Source organism: Carcharhinus amblyrhynchos, chromosome 7 (assembly GCF_965287045.1).
Source record: "Carcharhinus amblyrhynchos chromosome 7, sCarAmb.v2.hapA, whole genome shotgun sequence".
NCBI classification, from domain to species: Eukaryota; Metazoa; Chordata; class Chondrichthyes; order Carcharhiniformes; family Carcharhinidae; genus Carcharhinus; species Carcharhinus amblyrhynchos.
In genome coordinates, this window is record NC_137330.1 from 73,669,117 (window position 1) to 73,688,355 (window position 19,239).

General features: G+C 39.7%; 2 protein-coding genes across 3 annotated transcripts in view; one reads left to right on the forward strand and one right to left on the reverse strand.

Annotated features, from left to right (window-relative positions):
* nt5dc1 (5'-nucleotidase domain containing 1) overlaps nucleotides 1-19,239 on the forward strand; it is a 531,068-nt gene that overhangs the window by 215,843 nt on the left and 295,986 nt on the right. The gene's annotated exons all lie outside the window — the stretch shown is intronic.
* On the reverse strand, nucleotides 1,434-18,077 carry LOC145345045 (uncharacterized). 2 transcript variants are annotated; one of them, XM_080192580.1, is made up of 4 exons: nucleotides 17,977-18,077; nucleotides 17,490-17,604; nucleotides 8,744-8,806; nucleotides 1,434-4,399 (listed from the first exon to the last, which is right to left on the reverse strand). In XM_080192580.1, exons 2-4 carry the CDS (start codon nucleotides 17,587-17,589, stop codon nucleotides 2,565-2,567), a joined length of 1,998 nt encoding a protein of 665 aa, XP_080048706.1. In that variant the 5' UTR covers nucleotides 17,590-17,604; nucleotides 17,977-18,077; the 3' UTR covers nucleotides 1,434-2,564. The 2 variants fall into 2 exon arrangements, with proteins under 2 accessions (XP_080048706.1, XP_080048707.1); XM_080192581.1 differs by having other exon boundaries at nucleotides 17,490-17,630; nucleotides 17,977-18,062.

The following is a 19,239-nucleotide window of genomic DNA, read 5'->3' on the forward strand; positions in this document are numbered from 1 at the left end:
AATTGATGTCTGAGGTGGCGGAGGAGGTGCCAATCAAACAGGCTGCTTTGTCCCGGATGGATGACTATTTCAGATTTTAAAACATGCTAAATAAGCATTGCTTTAAAAAAAAACTATTTGGTCACTTCAGTGCGAGAACAGAATCATGATGTTGAGTTTGAATGCGGAGTTAACAAAGGGATATTTAAAAACATGTTTCTTCTATAATTCTTTTTAAAGATGGAATTAAGATGTAATATTATTTGTGCTGTCAGAGAAGAACTTTTGCATGTTACAAGCACACGGCAGGAACTTTGACAAATGCTGGCCTTCATTAAAATTGAGAGTCTGCAATGTGACTGGGTTCCCATTCCTGACACAGGGAGTTCCTTTCAGAGCTGTAAGTTCATAAAATTACCTATTGTGGCAGAAAGAAGAATATTTGTGGTTTTCTGTATATTTTGCATTTTGTTATTTCCTTCTGCTTTTATGGCTTTCCTGTGTATTACTCCATTCTAGAAGTTAGACATTTAGGACTACATTGCTGCATCCATGCTCTGCTGCTGATGTACAACAAGTTGAGCATTTGATTAGGCTCTTGACTCTATTTCATATACCAAAGATGCAGACATTTTAATATTTGAGTCGAGTCATCCAAATCTGTGGACAGCTGCCCACTTCAGTCTGTCAAGTGAAAATTGGTGCAGTTAAAGTTTACTTATTCGTGTCATCAGTAGGCATTAGTCACGTATACTTGACATAATGATTGAATCAGCATTAAGTAAACCTGCAAGTTTGATTAAGGTTTCTGCCTTTTTTTGTGCAACTCGTTTTCAAATATGTAAATCAATCTATTTAATATGTTGGTAATTTGTTAACAAAATTTATAAGATTTATTTATTTATATTTATTAGTGTCACAAGTGGACTTACATTAACATCGCAATGAAGTTAGTATGAAACTCCCTGAATTGCTATTCTCTGGCACCGCAAGGAGAATTTAGCATGGCCAGTGTACCTAACCAGCATGTCTTAACCCAAAGCTTGCAGAGATTGCTGGCTTCAGCTCGACACCTTTCTGGGGTCACACATGGTTTGTTCAGGCTTCAGATACATTGGGTCGAAGAGAGTGTACCTGTAGCTAACTTATTGGCTATAAAGTGCTTTGGGATGTCCCACAGGCTGTGAAATATCTTTTTGTCTTATCCAGTAATGTTTCCATAACTCCCCAAGTTGCTTCTGCAGTGAGCTGACACTTCTCTGAGTAAGAAGTTGAGTTGCAGGGAAAACAGGATTAAAAAGTCAGTTCTGCCCCTCTTCCTCACTGACAGTGCAAGCCCTGTTTGCATCTTCTCCTCAGAAGGCATGGGGCCACATCCTACCATTTGACAGCAATTCAATACTAGTCGCTATTTTTAACAAGTCAGGTTGAGTAGAAGTAAATGACATTTAAAACAGCATCATAAACAGTTTTATTAGTTTTTTTATATATAAAATACAAACTTTGACATAATAAACAGCTTCATAGCTATAAATGCATTTCATTACAACTTATCTTCTAAATAATGTGTTTTCTGACAGGAGAACTTTGGGTTTATTCATTGACTTTGTAGTTCACGATTCAATTTTGAACCATTGATTCCTGTTGCTCTAGTCAATGCATTAGCATCATATTAAGTAAAGTGCCTTCTTATGAATTAATTGTGGCATCATTGCTATGTGGGTTTAGAATTCATCACTTCTGAAAGATAATTGTGGTCATATAGGTTGGTTTTGAGTAAGTTCATGTGAAAATCAGAAATCAGCCAGCTTTTTACAGTTCCTATTTATTTTGTGACATTTTAATGCATAACATAAGATAACCAAATATGAGAAAAACTATTTGTCACAGTATATTTCATAAAATTAGCACTCAGTGTGAACCACATTCGATATAAGACTTTTATTTCCTGACTGTCACATAAAGAGGCTGTATGTTATATTTCTTTGGTAAGCACTTTTGGGTTTCATCAGAAGGGGAACGGATGCTTCCCCTTGAAATTGACTGAAATAATTCATTTTGTGAAGTAGTTGTGGTGAGCTAATGTTTGATATAGAATTCTAAACTCTTCAAGCAATAAATTTGACCCACATCATTCATAATAATAAGAATTTTCAGTTCTTTTTCTCTCGGTTAAGATGGGGCTGACTGACCTAAAATCAATTTGAAAATTGCAGTAAGTGGCCAATGCATATTTCTTACACAATGTACTTCCTACGCAGTACTGTTATACAGTACAAATCCTAATGCCAAAAAAGCCAGAGACAGTAGTGTGACAGTTTGATAAGAACTATGGCAACATGTTTTAACTGGAGCACACACTGGACAGACAGGTGGTCGGCAGGGCTAAAGCTATATCTGTATAACAGTCTCAACAAGAGCTCCATGCTACTTTTGTCATTGGGCGTTATTGAAACCTTTTGTGTGAGCTGCCAGCACTCAGCAATAGTGCTGTTGGTAGCTCGCTCTAGACTAAGGTCGGGGAGGATTTGAGGGAGAGGGTGGGGGAAGGTGGAATGGAGTTTTATCAGTGTGATTGATGTACATCAAAAAGCTTGACTAATTAAAAACCCAGAGAAGGATGAATGCATGTAACCGGAAGAATATAAACCATTGGACTCGTCCGAAGGTAACTGAACATAAACCTGGTCATTTTCACGCAGCTCTACTATAGCACTCGCTGAGGCTTGATCAACATAACCTTCTGTATAATCATCATACGTGTACATTATTGGTTCATTATTTTTGAACAGTCCAACCCAAACGTTTCCTCCTTTGACTTGTATATGGTAAGAAAATTGATAGATGCCGGGTATTTGACATGTAAATATCCCAGTTGATGGATCATAGTTATTGTTTTGATTGGCTACTATTTTGTTAAAAGCTATGGGCTGCCTTGCAGGTGGAAATGCTTCTAAAAGAATGGCTGTGAAAGCTGGGTAGGATCTCATGATTTCTGGCGTGAAATGACCATTAGGATCTCCGTATTTTCCTGGGTATATACTTCCTCCAGGGGGCCCTGGTGGGCCAGGGGGTCCCGGTGGACCTGGGGGGCCTCGTTCTCCTGCTGGGCCTGGTAGTCCATAAACCTCTGTTTCATGAAGACCTGAAGAATGACCCGGTGGGCCAGGAGGGCCTGCAGGTCCTGGGTCTCCTTTTTCTCCAGGAAGTCCTGGCGGACCTGGGCGCCCAGGGGGACCGTTTCGTCCTGGCGGACCAGTGGGTCCACTTAATCCAACTTCACCTCGGAATCCTGGTGGCCCTGGAGGACCTGGAGGACCATGAGCACCTGGCTGACCAGCTGGCCCAACAGGTCCAATAGAACCTTTTTGACCGGGTGGACCCCTTAGTCCTTCTGGACCTGGTGTGCCAGGCTCTCCTGGAATTCCTGATTTCCCTGGGGCACCTCCGGGGCCTATTTCACCCTTTGGCCCTGGGTACCCTGGGTTACCTCTTGTACCTGTTTCTCCTTTTGCTCCTGGTGCACCTGGCGCACCAATTGTCCCTCTTGGACCAGGTGGCCCAGGCGGACCGGATGGTCCTATCAGTCCTGAGCTTCCTGGCATGCCAGGTTCGCCTTTCTCTCCTTTTTCTCCAGGATACCCTGCTGCACCTGGGGCACCGGGGTCCCCTTTAAGTCCTGGTGGCCCTGGCCTTCCAAAACCAGGAAGGCCAGGTTCGCCTGGTGTACCTCGTGTCCCTGGTGGGCCCTTGGGTCCAGGAGGTCCTGGCAACCCTGGTGTGCCATCTGCTCCGGGCTTTCCGATTCCAGATGGCCCAGGTAACCCTGGGCTGCCTCTCTGACCTGGTTGACCAGAAATTCCAGGTGGACCTGCTATGCCCTTTGCGCCTTTCTCTCCTGGCGGACCAGGAAGGCCGTGCACTCCTGGTTTACCGTATCCTGGTTCACCACGGATTCCCTGTGGTCCTGGTAGACCTGGAGGACCTCTTTCACCTGGACGTCCTGGAATTCCAACTCCTCTTTCTCCTTTAGGGCCTGTGCGACCAGGATACCCTTGTTCTCCTTTTTCCCCAGGTGGTCCTGTTGCTCCTGTAGAACCAGCTGGACCTGGTGGACCCGGTTTACCAGGAAGTGACATTCCGTTTGGCCCAGGATATCCTCTAGGTCCTGGCAGGCCTTTCTGTCCTTGCATCCCCTGATGTCCCATGCTACCTTTTGGTCCAGGAAATCCTCTTTCGCCTGTTTTTCCAGGTGCTCCTGGCATTCCAGGTTTTCCAATACCTGGTGCCCCTTGCGGTCCTGGCTGCCCTGGATGACCAGGTGCCCCTGGACTCCCCACTCCTGGTTTTCCTGGGTATCCTGGTGGGCCAGGTGGACCACGGAGCCCTGGAGGACCTACTGGCCCACGAAACCATCTAACTGTTAAAGTTAAGATTAAAAAGAGAAGAGATGAGATTTAGTTTGCAGTATGAGGGCATTATTTATGTTAAGTGTTTCAAAGCTTCCTCATTGTAAGGGCATAACTGATTTCAGTAATATCCTTTGATATTTTTCAAGAGAATACAGTTTTAAGACTAAATAAGAATAATTTTGAAAAATGTTTGAGTTTACATCAATTAAAAATTTGGAAATATGAGCTATACCAGCGAGTGAACAATAAGATATCAGCAACACCTTGTCAATGAATAATAGAAGTGATATGAATTTGGATTTGCAAAGTTCAGTTAAAGCTACTTGATAGAATAGGGTTCCATGGAAGTATAGTTAAATTCATGTTTTAAGATTCATGTGGGATGAGTTTTGCAGAAATGTAATTAAACACAATTAATTGCACATTGGTTTGTTTGCTTCTACATGCTACCGAAGTAAACCCAGATTATGTATTTGTATTGTTTTGCCAATAATGAGAACATATGTGCTTTTATTTGTGGTTGCCAAACTTGTTGGAGCTCATAAATTGAGTACATTTTTACACTAAGAGAAAAGCCAATATTTTCATTCACTTGTCTGCTCCATTCGACAGGTTTTCCTAACTTACCTATTCTTTGTAGTTTTATATTGGAAATATTTTGTTTACAGAGAAACAGTAAATTGTTGCTAAAACCAAAATGTTGCAGATGCTGGAACCTGAAACAAAAAACAGTTAAGTGCTAGGAAATCTCAGCAATTCTGAAAGCCTCTGGAGAGAGAATAGAGCCAACGTTCCTGTTCAGGATGACCTTCATCAGCGTAACAAAGGGTCATCCTGCTGTGTTTTCCAGCATTTTCTGTTTTTGTTCGTGAGTAAATTATTGCATTGAGTTTTGTTGAGTGAAAAGCACAAAAACAAGATGTTTTGATCGACTGGTGCGAACCAGTGTTTATGCTCCATGCCTCTTCCCAATCCCCTTTAACTAACCCCTTGGGCATTATCCACCTATTCCTTGCTGTCTTGTGTGTTTTCCTTGCTTTCCCTTGAACATGCTGCACTATTTGCCTCAACTACTTGTGGTAACCCATTTCACGTTCTTACCACTCTTTGGGGAAAGGGGGTTTTCTGCTCCCACTCCCACCCCCCCCTTTTCCCGCTGAATTTATGATTGACTGTCTAATTGTCACCTCTCGTTTCGGACGATTATCTTAAAGAGCTTTATCATGCTGCCTCTCAAACGTTCTAGAGAATAAATCCCAAGTCTGTTCAGCTTTTCCTGTTAAGTATAATCTCTTGGTTTTCGTATCATCGTTGTGAATATCTCCCTCATGTTCTCCAATATCACTATATCCTTTTTCAAAATATAAAGATCAAATTTGCAAAGTTCTCAAATATGGCCTAGCCTATGTCCACATGCAGGTTTAACAAAGCTTCCATACCTTTCAGGATTATCCCTCCAGGAAGCAACCAATGTGCTTGTGTTTTTTGAATCATCTTCCTAATCTGCTCCACCACTTTCAGTTATTAGTGTATTTATAACCCTAGATCCTTTGTCCCTATCTCCCTTTTGGACTTAATCCAAGCAAGATGTGGCCTCCTTAAGCTTCTAACATAAACACCATCACTTAATGGGACAGTTTTAGTTAGAAACTGCAAGGAAATGATCTAGGTATATTATTTGCAGTAACCCACATGGTGCAGTCCCAATTAGAAAGCATTGATGTATCAATACCTTCACGACTTTGGGGCTGGCTCTCTTCAGATTTAAATGATACATATATTAATCCAAAGAATTTCATAGAGTAGGAAGGTATCTCTCTTGTATTCAGATGTTGCAGGGAAATACTGAGACCGTGCAGTATTGAGGGATGAAATATTCTGAATATGGTAACATTGGAGAGTATGTTGGAAATATGGGACACTAATAGGATATTAGATTGTGTCAAGACTAGGAGGTTGGAAGCCATAAAAGGAGAGGTAGATGATCTTGGATGACTAAACGGATTTGCCTGCTTTATTCCTTTTGGAGATTTTTATGATTTGGTCATTTCTTAGTTATTGTCATTGATTGTTGTCTAGTTGCTTTCCTATATTTTGATTTGCACATCCCTTAACTTGTTGATTTATTGCTTTGAGCCTGTCAATAAAGAATTTCAGAAAGCCACAGAAAGGTGTTATGATGTGCAAAATATTCTCAAGACCACTGTCTTATGCTGATTGAATAAGTAAAGTTGTGTTCTCATTACAATGTTTGGGAATTTTAGTGAAACTTTTGGCCTTGTACTTCGATGGTGAATATATTGGGATGGAAACTGCAAATCAATGGCCCCTTTTCTCTCTACAGATGCTGCCAGATCTGCTGAATATATCCGGCATGTTCTGTTTTTATAATCAAAGGCTTTTTTTAAAGGATATTCAAAAAATATTCAGGAAACAATGGTAGGAAGAATGCTTCAGATCTGAGGTTGAGATAAATGTTTTGCGGTGATTGCTTTTGAGAGCAACATGGGTTCACAATATTGGGAGAAGAGTGGTGGAGAATGGCAGCCAGAGCTATGGGGTGCATGGGTAAGCTAATGCAAAGAGGTTGTTATGGGAATACGCAATGAGGTTTCAGAATCTGAGAGCTGTGGGAGATGATTTTCAGGATAAGGCAGCACCAAGTACGGTGCGGAGAGTTCTAGAATGTGAAAGCTTTGGAGCGGGAACTTGCTGGTTGTTGCAAGGGACGAGATTAAAGTTGCATGGTTGAAGCTTGCATTTCTGGAATACAGGTAATTAAGGGATGATCTGATTGAGCTGTTTTAAGATAAAGACTGGGATGGATGGAGAGAAGCTATTCCCTTTGCCGGGAAATTGGAGCGAGGCTGTTTGGGAAATACTGTTTCAAACAAAGAAGGGTGGAATCCTGGAATTCTGCTGATGCCCAACTGACCCCCACTCCTGAGGAAAGGTCAATTAATTTATGCCACTGGAAAACGTCCAACTTGAGGTGATGATTTTTTTTCCCCAGGTAAAGGTATTAAGGAATACAGAACCAAGATGATTAAATGGAGTTGGGATATCGATTAGCCATATCCAACTGAAATAGTAGGGTGGGCTAGACTGGCTGAATGCCTGGAATTGGTTCTTAGGGAGTACCAGGAAGGGTCGCAGGCTGCTGTTGGTAAAAAGGCAATGGTTATGGAGGGGAATTTTTTTTACACATTTAAACAAAACTTTTATTTGATCATTTCTTTACTTTCCCTCTTTCATTGTTTCTGTGATATGATTGAACTTCACTTTTCCTTGCAATCAAAAATTGAAATGATTGGAAGGGTGGCACGTTGGCACAGTGGTTAGCATTGCTGCCTCACAGTGCCAGGGGTCTGGGTTCAATTCTGGCCTCGGATTGCTGTCTGTGTGAAGTTTGCACATTCTCCCCGTGTCAACATGAGTTTCTTCCGTGTGCTCTGGTTTCCTCCCACAGTCCAAAGATAAGGTGGATTGGTCATGCTAAATTGACCATAGTATCAGGGGGATTAGCATGGCAAATGTGTGGGGTTACGCATATGGGGCCTGGGTGAGATTGTGGTTGGTGTAGACTCGATGGGTCAAATGGTCTCTTTCTGCACTGTAGAGATTCCATGATTTTAACATTTGTGGATTGGAACTCGAGGTTTTTTTAGCAGGAGGTGGTCTGGGTCTAGTTGCAGTAAGGATGAATCAGGTTAACAGTGGTGTCAGAGTAAGCCAGGCTGTAGTGCAAAAGAGCTAATTAAAAAATGTTGTTGAACGATGTTAAACCTGTATTACTTAAGATAACTCCAGGATAACACCTTTCTGCACAAAAGTTACATTCCTGACTAATTTTGGGAATCTGTTTTAGATTCTTCAAGTACATTGAACACTTGTAGAATGGGCACTGGCTAGGTAGATGTTGCAGGAAGGGCAATGATTTGTTTTTCAAAATTCAGCTTGCAAAAGGAGAGAGGAGGAAGTGGCAGTAGCGGGAGTTGAAGTTTTGGTGGAAAGATTCAGGTGTCGTAAGGAAAGTTAGTGGTAGAAAATTGATATTGGCAAAGGGCAATAAGGGACGGTGAGATTTTGAGATCTGTGGTGGTTTATGATGGCATAGACATAACTAGGAATCTCTCAGTTTAAAACTCACATTTGAAGAACTCATTAAGCTGTAAGTAAAATGAATACGTAAGCTTAATTATAACAGGCATAATAGAAATGAAAGTATGACAAACACAGGAAGCACGTGCGACTTGGAGAGAAGTGTGTGCATACACCAGATTTATTAGCTAATTGCTCTCTCATATTGAACATTAATGTTAATTCTGTTTGTAGAACTATCCATTTCTTACCTCTAGTACTAGACACTTGATTTTCTTCTGAACTTTCTGCACTTCGGTCTCTGTTTTGATAACCTGTTTGGGAAAAATCAACAAAACAGTGTGGAACTTCCAAATCTCATTTGTTATTTTGGATTCATGTTGCAAGCACAAAAATAAAATCTGAGAACGCTGGTTGCCACAATCAATTTTTTTTGGAGGGGAGTGGTGATTGGGGATCTGCTGCAATAATTTAAGCAGAAGGCTATATTCAGTCAGGTTCTAAAGAAGGAATAGAGTAAGCTGTGGATATAATGGCAAAGGTTTCTCAGTTGTACACAAATAATAAATATCACTTTAAAAATTCATGTTTTGTACACGATTAGAAGCAAAGTAGAATTTTTGTTAACGGTTATTTCTGATTTTTGTTGAAGCATAAAATGGGGAAAAAGCAAAGGCAATGCTGAATTTGAAAAAAAGGCTAATAACTTGCTTTTATAAATTTGTCATGTTTGTCACCCAGTATTCTTAATTCGATGGATTGTTAATGATGCAGTGGTAATATAACTAGACAAGTGATCCAGAGGCCCAACCTAATGCTTTAGAGACACAGGTTCAAACCCCACTCTGGCAGCCATGGAACTTAGGTGAAACTATCATTATTTGTGGTTAAAACAAAACCATCTGATTTACAACTGTGCTTTAAGGATGGAAATCCTTACCCGGTCTGGACCAAATGTGACTGCAGACCCACAACAATATGGTTTATTCTTAACTGCCCTCTGAAATGGTGTGGCAAGCCAACTCAGCTCAAGGGCAAGAAATACTGGCCTTGTCAGTGAGGCCCACATCTCATGAAAGAATATATTTTTAAAAATCTTTCCTTTTGAAGTTGGTTTCCACAACTTCTCTGGTGGGAGATTTTGTTCTTACCACATCCTCGTTTAAGAAAAACCTATAGTGCATTGAATGATTAATCATAGCCCTTCCTTTCTTATTAAAAACATGTTGTGTTCACTCTTAATCAAGCTGTATATGAATAAAAAGTAAGCAAAATTCGAGACACCCACTCGTGTTTTTGATGGCTATCCTCAAAACAGGCAACTTTGAGAACAGACCTTTGGGCACAGTTTTTAAAATGGGAAAATAGCCAAAATGGACCAAAATTTAGAAATTGACTCTTAGTTTATCTGTACGTAAGAGTTTTAACCTGACTGTTTTTTAAAGAAATATGTACTTATTTGCAAAAGGCAGGAAGCTGTAACTGCGAGAAAGAAGCTGTCTTATTTCTGTAAAACAAGGATGTGCTTGAACATTCAATTTTCAAATATTTTGGCACTTGTCCTAAATAAGTATTTGTTAGAATCCTTTTAGTGGTAATTATGCAATGGTGCAAACATGTTCTAAGACTTTTCTTTATTTTTATCTTAATAAAAGCCATACTTTGGGTTGAAGTTAGCATAGAATGGAAAACATCTCAACCACTGACAATACCACTTTCGTTTAGTATTGCACTGGACTGTCTGCTTTGACTGTGAGTTGTAACCCACAGCCTTTTGACTCAGACAAGATTGCTACCTACTAAGCCTTACCAGCACTATATTGTAATGCTTTAAATAATAGCAGAAGAATGACTTGCCCCTGGTTTTTTGAAAATTATTTAATTTCTATTACTGTTTGATTTGTGCCTTATATTAGTTAATAGGCATAATGGAATTTAAAAAAATGTTTCTAGTATTAGTTCAAGTAGCTACATCTTTCAGGCACAAAATTTTATTGTTTTCTGCTCCTGAATTGAATTATTTTGTGCTATTTTTACCAGCTGTTTGAAACCCATAGGATTTCTTTTAATTACAATTAAGCAGCCATACTAAAGTTAAGTTCAAAGACGGTAAGGACAACATTACATTTTTATAATCACAACAAATGTTTGCCATCTAAATCAAAAATTGTATTGAAGTAGGTTTTAAGTACTTGGCACTACATTTTAATTAATTTATTTTTCTTTATTTGTGCATATCAACTTAATTGGCAGAGGCTTTTGGAAAAAAAAACATTTGGCAGACTCCGACAAAAAACTAAACATCAAGGCAGGAATTAAGGTTCAGGAAAAGGTAATTGAAGAAGTAATAATTAGGTGATGCCAGCAACAATAATTAGAACCATTGCTTAGAACAGAGAACACATTTAAATGAGAAAGATCCTTAAAAATGAGTGTCACAGTTTCCAGCACAATTATTTTTTGGTTCTTTATTGCAAATAAACTATAACCGAATATTTTGTGCAAAGTCACAGTCAAGGGATTTTTTTTGTGATTTTGCTTGTTCCTTGTGCTAATTCTTCCGTGGCAGTTTTCATAACTGCTTAATACTTGTTTGTTGGTAGATTCCCTGTCTAATTAGCTGGAAGTTGTTGAGTCCATGCTGTACAGAATGGTATTAACTTTGAATGAAACACTTTTGAGGTATGACATACTAAAATCAAGTCTTTTATTTACGTAGACCACAATTGTAACTTATAATATTTGGAAAATCTAGCTGTTCAAAGTATGAGATTTTTTTCATGCAATTTCTCCCTTTTAAGTATTCAATGTCTGTTCTGTACTTTTACTTTGATGACGTAGGAAGCATTGAGAACTTGCTGTACAAGGATGCAGGTGAAATTGCTTACTCCTATAGGTGACCTCTGCAAAGCTTTGTTGAATGACAGCGTTGCCCTATGCAACAAATATTACGTGGGACCAAAGTTGTATAACTGGAGGATTCATAAGGGAACATCCATTACTCTTTATGTTCTTCAATTAGTCTTCCCTGATAACTCAAAGATAACAACGTGCTGTTGAAAACAACACAGTACATGACCTCTCAGCTGGTATTCTGTTTATTTTGTGTTAAATAATTAATTTAAAAACAGTTTTAAGTGCAGAAATGCAATTTTAACTGGGAATTAACTAACAGAAAGGGGGTGATTCTCTGGCATCATTAGCCCCAAGCTCAAATCCTGCTGGACTGGTGAATTTGGTGAGAGGCCTGAAACGGGATTGGTGCCGGGCGTTAAACAATTTCTGATGCTTCCAGCCTGTTACACCCAGCATGATCAGGATCTCACACAGGACAAAAGCTTGATCCAAACTCATTTGCATTGATTTTAGTCTCATGAGCGAGATCAAAGTTAAATGCAGTGACCTCCTGGTATGCATGTTCCAACGCCCTCCCCCAACAGCAAGTCAGCGAGTGCCAATCATTACTAATCCCTAAGTGCGAGGACCAGGTGCCATGAGCTCCTGAGGGGGAGCAAGGATATGAGTACCACTCAGCTCCAGGGTGGCCATGAACAAAGCATCCACTGCCAGGGTGCAGAGCGGGTCCTTTAAGGGGTGTTGAGAGAGTTCTGGTTGGACTAGAGGGGTTTAGGTCAGGCATCTCCCCTGGGATGGTGGCCATGTGGCCAATCTTCCCTCTGCAGTTTTTAAAAGATTTTAACTATCTCTCAGCATGTCAGTTTCAAACATCTGTAAGGTTACAGGGGGTGGTCATTGCTCTGTAGCTTTAAAAAGCTTTGAAGTGCTCTGTTCACATTCCATTTCATTTCCCATTAACTTCTACTGTCCCCTTAAGTAGCAGTTCCTGGCCCTTTCAAAAGAGAGATTAAGAGCGTTTATTATTTAGCTCTTGACAGTCCATCAGCTTTTACTATCCCCGTTGAGTGGCAGCTCCCAACTGTTTCAAAGAAGGGATTATCTTGTTGATTTATACAGCCCTTCTCTGCCCATTAACTCTGAAATGCTTCATCAAAAGTGCAGCTGTTTAGTCTGAGCTCAATTCTGAAATGCTTTTCAGAAAGTGCAGGGGTTTGGTCCGAATTCATTTTTTTTAGGAGATTTTTTTCTTCAAATTTGTGTCTGACAACATGCCCTTACTGAAGGCTGCTTCTAACCAATACAAGCAGCTAACACCACTCGAATATTAAAGACAAAGGGTTTCTCAGTGAGGACCTTCTCAAGGCACTGTTGAATTCTCTGGATAGGCATGATGATCAACGGGGAGAGGGGTTGTGGGGGGTGGTGCTTGGAGGCCATTGTCACCTCCCGGTGATCAGGGACATAAAGTCATAGAGATGTACAGCACAGAAGCAGGCCAATTGGACCAACTCATCCATGCTGACCAGGTTTCCTAAACTGATCTCAACCCCAAGGTAAAGGGGGGGGGTTTAGAACGGAGTTGAGGAGGAACTTCTTCACTCAAAGGGTGGTGAATCGCTGGAATTCTCTGCCCGTTGAGGTGGTGGAGGCTGCCTCGCTAAATATTTTTAAGACGCGGGTTGATGGGTTTTTGATGAGCGAGGGGATTAAGGGTTATGGGGAGAGGGCGGGAATGTGGAACTGAGACACGACAGATCAGCCATGATCTTATTGAATGGCGGGGCAGGCTTGAAGGGCTAGATGGCCTACTCCTGCTCCTATTTCTTATGTTCTTATGTTATGTTTGGCCCATATACCTCTAAGCCTTTTTCCCTGTCCATGTACCTGTCCAAATGTCTTTTAAATGTTGTAATTCTACCCCTGCTACCACTGCCTCTGGCATCTCATTTCATATACACACTACCCTCTGTGTTGCCAACGCCAGCATCTCCACATCAAAAAGTTGCTTCTCAGGTCTCTTTTCAATCTTGCCCCTCTCGCCTTAAAACTATGCCCTCTAGTTTTAGACTCCCTTACCCTGGGGTAAAGACCTTGGCTATTCACCTTGTCTATGATTTTATAAAACATTGTAACCCCTTGTCACCCCTCACCTTTCTACGCTCCAGGGGAAAAAATCTGAGCCTATCTGACCTCTCCTTATAATTGAATCCCAATAACATCCTTGTAAATGTTTTTTGCATTCTTAGGAGAAATGCCCTGGCTCTACCAGCACATCAGCAGTGTACCAGTTTGGTACTGCCAACTTGGAGATGTCAGGAGGCAGAGCCACATTGACATTGTCAAGGGTTGGACCTTGGGGAGGGGGGTGGACTTCTGTGACCCTATAGCAGGAAGTTATTCACCCCCACCCCCCCAACCCTGGGGGCAGTGGGGGTGGGGTGGGGTCTTATGCTGTAATACTGGTGAGGATAGATCGAGTCACCCTTTGTGGTGCGTATGTGGGGAGGAACCCGAACATTTAGTTGTGGAGAGGGTGGTTGTCCCTCTGTGGTCAAGGGTTGGGGGTGCCACCCATGCCTGTGGAGGGGGCAGGGTGGGGGGGTTGTGATGTCCATGGTGGGGGGAGGGGAGCTGTGATTGTCACTTTACTTAGAGAGATCTCTGAGGAGCCAGTCTTGTCAGTGTCTTTTAGACTCGCACAAAAAAGGTCTAAGTATGGGTGGATTGTGTTGGGGATCCCAGCGACCCACCCAGCGGGAATTGTACCAAGTTTCCTGCCAGAGACCACACTTTGAAATTTTTTGGGAGAATTGAGCTCAAAGCTTTAGAAACATTGATGCTCGTGAAAATTGTTTGTCCTCACGGCATTTTGTTTTGAGTTGTACACTGTGCATTAGATTCTCATAGGCCTGGAATTTCATGAAAACTGCTGAAAGAGTGCCACAAGTAGTAATGATTTTTGGTACAAAAAAAGAAAAAAAATTGAGGTAAAGGGTCTCTCTTGATATTTTGCCCTAATTCTGCATACCCTTCGCTGAAACCGTCTATTCTTCATTAACCTAAACAAAAACTGAAAATGCTAGAATGTCTCAGCAGCCATGACAGCATCTGTGGAGAGAGAATAGAGCCAGAATAGAGAGTAGAACCCTCTGACGAAGGGTCATCCAAGCTCAGAACGCTGGCTCTTACTCCACAAATGCTGTCAGAGCTGCTTGAGATTTTCATTCTTGTTGCAATATTTTGCCTTTATTCATTAACCCAACACTGCCTCCAACGATCAAGTGTGAATTTCCTGAATTTAGGCTAGTCTGGAAAGATAGTTTGGACACACAGTCATATTTTTGGTGTTCTATGCATTTTTTAAATAATTCTCTTTGATGAGGCCTACCATGTTTACCTGTATCTTGATCTGCATCTTTGTGAGATTAGAAATAGTTTGCATCCAAAATTTGATGATCCAATTTTCTTAAAATGTTGTATTTAATTTGAATAAATGATGGTTCGAAGGCATCAACATTTAATTTTTATGCATGAAGAGCGACTTAAGGAAGGAATATGGCATACGTTTGATATTATCCTCAATTCCAGTATTTCACATGGGTTTTTACATTTGATAACTCTCTGGAAATTTGGGGAACAAATTTCCCCAAGAAAAGCTGTTCTTGATAAATAACAGCTTTTTTCCATCATGTATAACTTAACCTCATTGCAGAATTTATTTATTTAGTGCGGATATAATATTTGGTTCATTGGACATATGACATATAGTTGGTGACCTGGCTGCTTTTCTTTTAAACAGGTAGATAAATGCATGTTAAGTATAAAAATGTAATAACTCATTAAAGTCTGATCTCTTTTGCATCCCCAATTTTCATCATATTATCAAGATGGTCATACCCTTGGCTGCCTGGGGCTTTGAGCTCTGTAATTGTTCCCTTGAACCTCTCTCGACCTCTTCATCTCCATCCCTTTCAGGATGCTCACTAAGACTTATCTCCCTATTTGAAGCTCAGGGGAACATTTCGAATGTAAATAATCCTCTAAGTGAATGTTGAATTGTAAACAATATGCAACTCACACTGGAATATGACATTGGTACCTATGGCTTTCAATTTTTAAACTTTTCAATCTTTGTAACATTTAAGGCAACAAGTCTGCATAAGTGAAGGGTTGCCAAATAATCTTTTAAGTGTTTGAGGAGAGCTATTTAAAATCTTGTTGCATTCATTTGTGTTCCTTGAATAAATTTAGCTGTAACAACTCTGTTGCAAATACGTTTAGGGTTGTTTTCACATTCTGTTACCATTGAACAGTCAATTTTTAAACCTTTTTTGCCATGCTTATTTTGTTAAAACTCAGCCATTTAAGCAATAAAGCCACTCTTCCAGTGACCTTGTTGAACAACAGTGACTTGTATTTATATTGCTCCTTTAACAGAGTAAAAGTAAAGTGCTTCCCAGGAGAATTAGCAAACAAAATTTGACACCCAACCACACTAAGAGATATTAGGAAAGGAGATCAAAAGCATGGGTGAAAGAGATAAGTTATAAAAAAAAAGTAAAATTCCAAAACTCAAAGCCAAGGCAACTAAAGGCATGGCCACCATTGATTGAGTAATGAAAATTGGGGAAGTACAAGAGGCTGGACTTTAGTGAGTACCGAGATCTTAGAGGGTCGTAGGGTTGATTATAGAGATACGATGAGGTGATGCCATGGAGATATTTGAAAACAAGGACAAGAATTTTAAAATTGAGATATTGTGGATTAGGAAGGTCAGTTAGCTCAGTTAACTCGATGGCTGGCATGTGATTCAGAATAAAGCCAACAGTATGGGGTTTTATCTCTGTTCCGATGGCTGAGGTGGACTTGGAGCCTGTCTCCTCATTTTGCCCCATAGTAAAATCACAGTATGCGTCATGGTTTGCCAACTTTCAAGTAATTGAGAATATTGCCTAGAGAAGAAGAAACTTGTGGTCTGGGGATGAATGTAGGCCAGTGAGCCCACAGTTTAACCTTCTCAAATGTAAGCTCCCTTCATCAGTGCTCTCAATTCCAAAATATCCAGAAACTCCAGAATATCTATTTAATTTCCCATTTCTACTACTAACTAGTGAGCTGTTTCCCACAAGCGTACATCCTTCTCCCCCTTTCTGATTCCAACAGTACAGTAATCACTGTTGCAAGCTTTGAAAACTACTTTCACTGGAATTTAAGTTCACAATAATGCTTTGTTTGCATACTAACTTATTTTAAATTTTATTGAAATTTCCATTTTATGATCTAGCATAATCTAGGAGGTTTGTTATTATGTTATCTTAAAATACCCACAATAAAACAGTGCATTTACTAAGATTGACTCATTTTTGAGGAAATATTCACTAGTTCACTTGGATATAATCCACATTCTCTAGGTTTTAAAAAAGTCATGATGACGACAATGCCTATGTGATAATTAATGTTCTGTGACTTTCTTGAGGATTGCACATTTGTTTATGATGCATTAATCTGATTCAACAGAAGAAAACTGATTTCACTCCCGGATCTTGGTCCATAATCTTAAATGCTCCCATGATTTACTGTATTAATTGTGGTGACCAAATATGTTGTTCGAAATGTTTTGCCTGAACTCACAGAGAAGATTGCGATTAGGTAGCGCTAGGTATGGGTTCATGAAGCAGTGCACCAACATGTTGTGCCAGCTAATACTTGACTGCAAGTTTGAACAGGAGTGTCCTAGTCTCACCGTGGTTTGTCTGGGGAGTTTGTAAAGGATTCTCCTTTGGGAGGGACAGAAAATTGAAGAGTACATCAACCTGTGCCCTCCTTTGCATTCCTTACTGTCTGGAAAAGTGAAATGATAGAGGTGAGAATGGATTGCCCACTTTAAGAGAGTGATGCAAAATGTGGGAACTTTACGTGGAGAATATTGAAAAAGCAAAGTTGGGGGGGGGGGGTGCGGTGGAATATTAAAATTAATTATATTATCAGTATTAAAATGGGTCGTCTGAAATTTAGTTCAGGTTAAGATGAGACCAGCAACAAATGTCTGAAGTACATATAAGAACTGCCACGTCTCTTCTGAAGATTTAGATTAACACATTAATTGAAACTCATAAGGATCACAGCATGAACACTTACCAGCTGAATGATGTGCATTATTATATCTATAATATCCAAGTCCATTGACTAAGGAAACAGACAATAGCAACAGAAGTGTACCACTCTCTCTTAGAGCCATGTTTGTAGTTCAGATCTGTAAAGTATTGACAGAATTTTTTTCTGAAGAATGGTAGAAATGAAGATATGAGCTAATATAATAATTTGAAAGTGACAGTGCCATTATCAATTTAAAGGGTAAACTTATTGGCAGAATGTGGACTATCAGCAACAAAATATTACTTTCTAAATGTTAAGAAACGTAATATTAATCTTAACCTCATTTAATTTTTCATACCACAGCATTACAACACTACAATAGTTTGTCCGTGATGAAGTACAGTACGCATGTAAGAATGTCAGTGCTTGACATGCCATTATTAAATGGTATATAAAGTACATTGCAAGCAAAATGACAATAACATTTGATCTCATGCTTATCTTAATTCAAATTGAAATTCAAACATACCAATATATCTTATCTCCAAAATCTTAGTTCATTGTAGCTTCCCAATAATTTGTCCTCTTAAATAGTGGGGTGTCTGATGAAGAAGTGTATTCAAAAACAATACATGTTGCTATTTATATCTGAGAAAGCTTACTCACACACTGCAAACTCAATAGCTCCTCCTTTCAAATGAGAGTACCAATTATGCTGTTTCATTTTGCACATTACAAGTTGTATCAGGTTAGTGGTTACTTCTGGTTTGAGTTGCCGTGCCTTCTTTGGCATTGCTCTCCTCATGTAGACAGTTTCAAATGCAAATGTTGAACAGATCCCTGAATTGGGTTTTAAAAGGCATGCATGGTTTGTTTTTAATTTGTTTGGATTTAGAAAACTGACAATAACAACAGTGAACCGTATTGCAAATCTATTTTGTTAGTCTTATTTTTGAATAATTGCAGTTCCACCATTAAATACTTGCATCTACAGAAGATCAAAATCAGCTGATCCTATTTGGATGGTACACTTCTCAGTCACCAAATTTGCAGCACTGCTTGCCATTAAGGAAATTGTCAAAGATGACAAAACTAAGAAACACAAAGAAAGGAATGCCCTATGCTCTTGCATGTGTTATTTAACGTAGCGCAATGATGGGTGGATGGAGTGTGTAAAAAATAACAGAGGTATATATTGCAGAAAATAGAGTGCTATGATTCACAAATATATTTCTTCAGTGGCATTTAAAAGAGCGTATGATTTGAATTTGTTCAGATAGTAAGAAATAATTTGAGTTTTGATCTTCCAGTTTTAACTAACATTAAAGCACTGTGATAAAATTACTTTTCCTTCAATTGTTTTGACATTTGTTTATTATGGCATTTTAATAATCAAGAGTTGTGGTGATGTTACTGAAAATTTGAATTCAAGTACTACAATTAGGAGATTTAATTGCCTGTGGATTATTGATTTATGCATTATGTTGAGCGATTTCAATGTTAGAAGTAAATCACAGGAGGAAAAATGAACTGTGTATCAATTGCATTGAACACTTGAGGTATGCAACAGTATAAAACAAATGTTGGGTGAGATAGCTTTCATAATAATGCCAGGACTCTGGTTCAACCTGAGGCAGTGACCAGAAGGCAGGAGACGGCAGCAAAACAAAGGAGCAGACTTAAATTCTCAAACATGTTCTGCCATTTTACATTCTGCATCCTCTTCTTCTCCCCTATGTACTCTATGAACAAAATGCTTTGCTGGTATAGCGAGCAAGAAACAGTAATTTTC

Bases quoted from the DNA above. Each gene is read 5' to 3' on its own strand.
- LOC145345045 (XM_080192580.1), bottom strand. From the start codon at position 17,589: ATGGCTCTAAGAGAGAGTGGTACACTTCTGTTGCTATTGTCTGTTTCC. The intron at 8,807-17,489 runs GTAAGTGTTCAT...TTTCCCAAACAG, and splicing joins TAATGCACATCATTCAGCTG to GTTATCAAAACAGAGACCGA. The intron at 4,400-8,743 runs GTAAGAAATGGA...TAACTTTAACAG, and splicing joins TCAAGTGTCTAGTACTAGAG to TTAGATGGTTTCGTGGGCCA.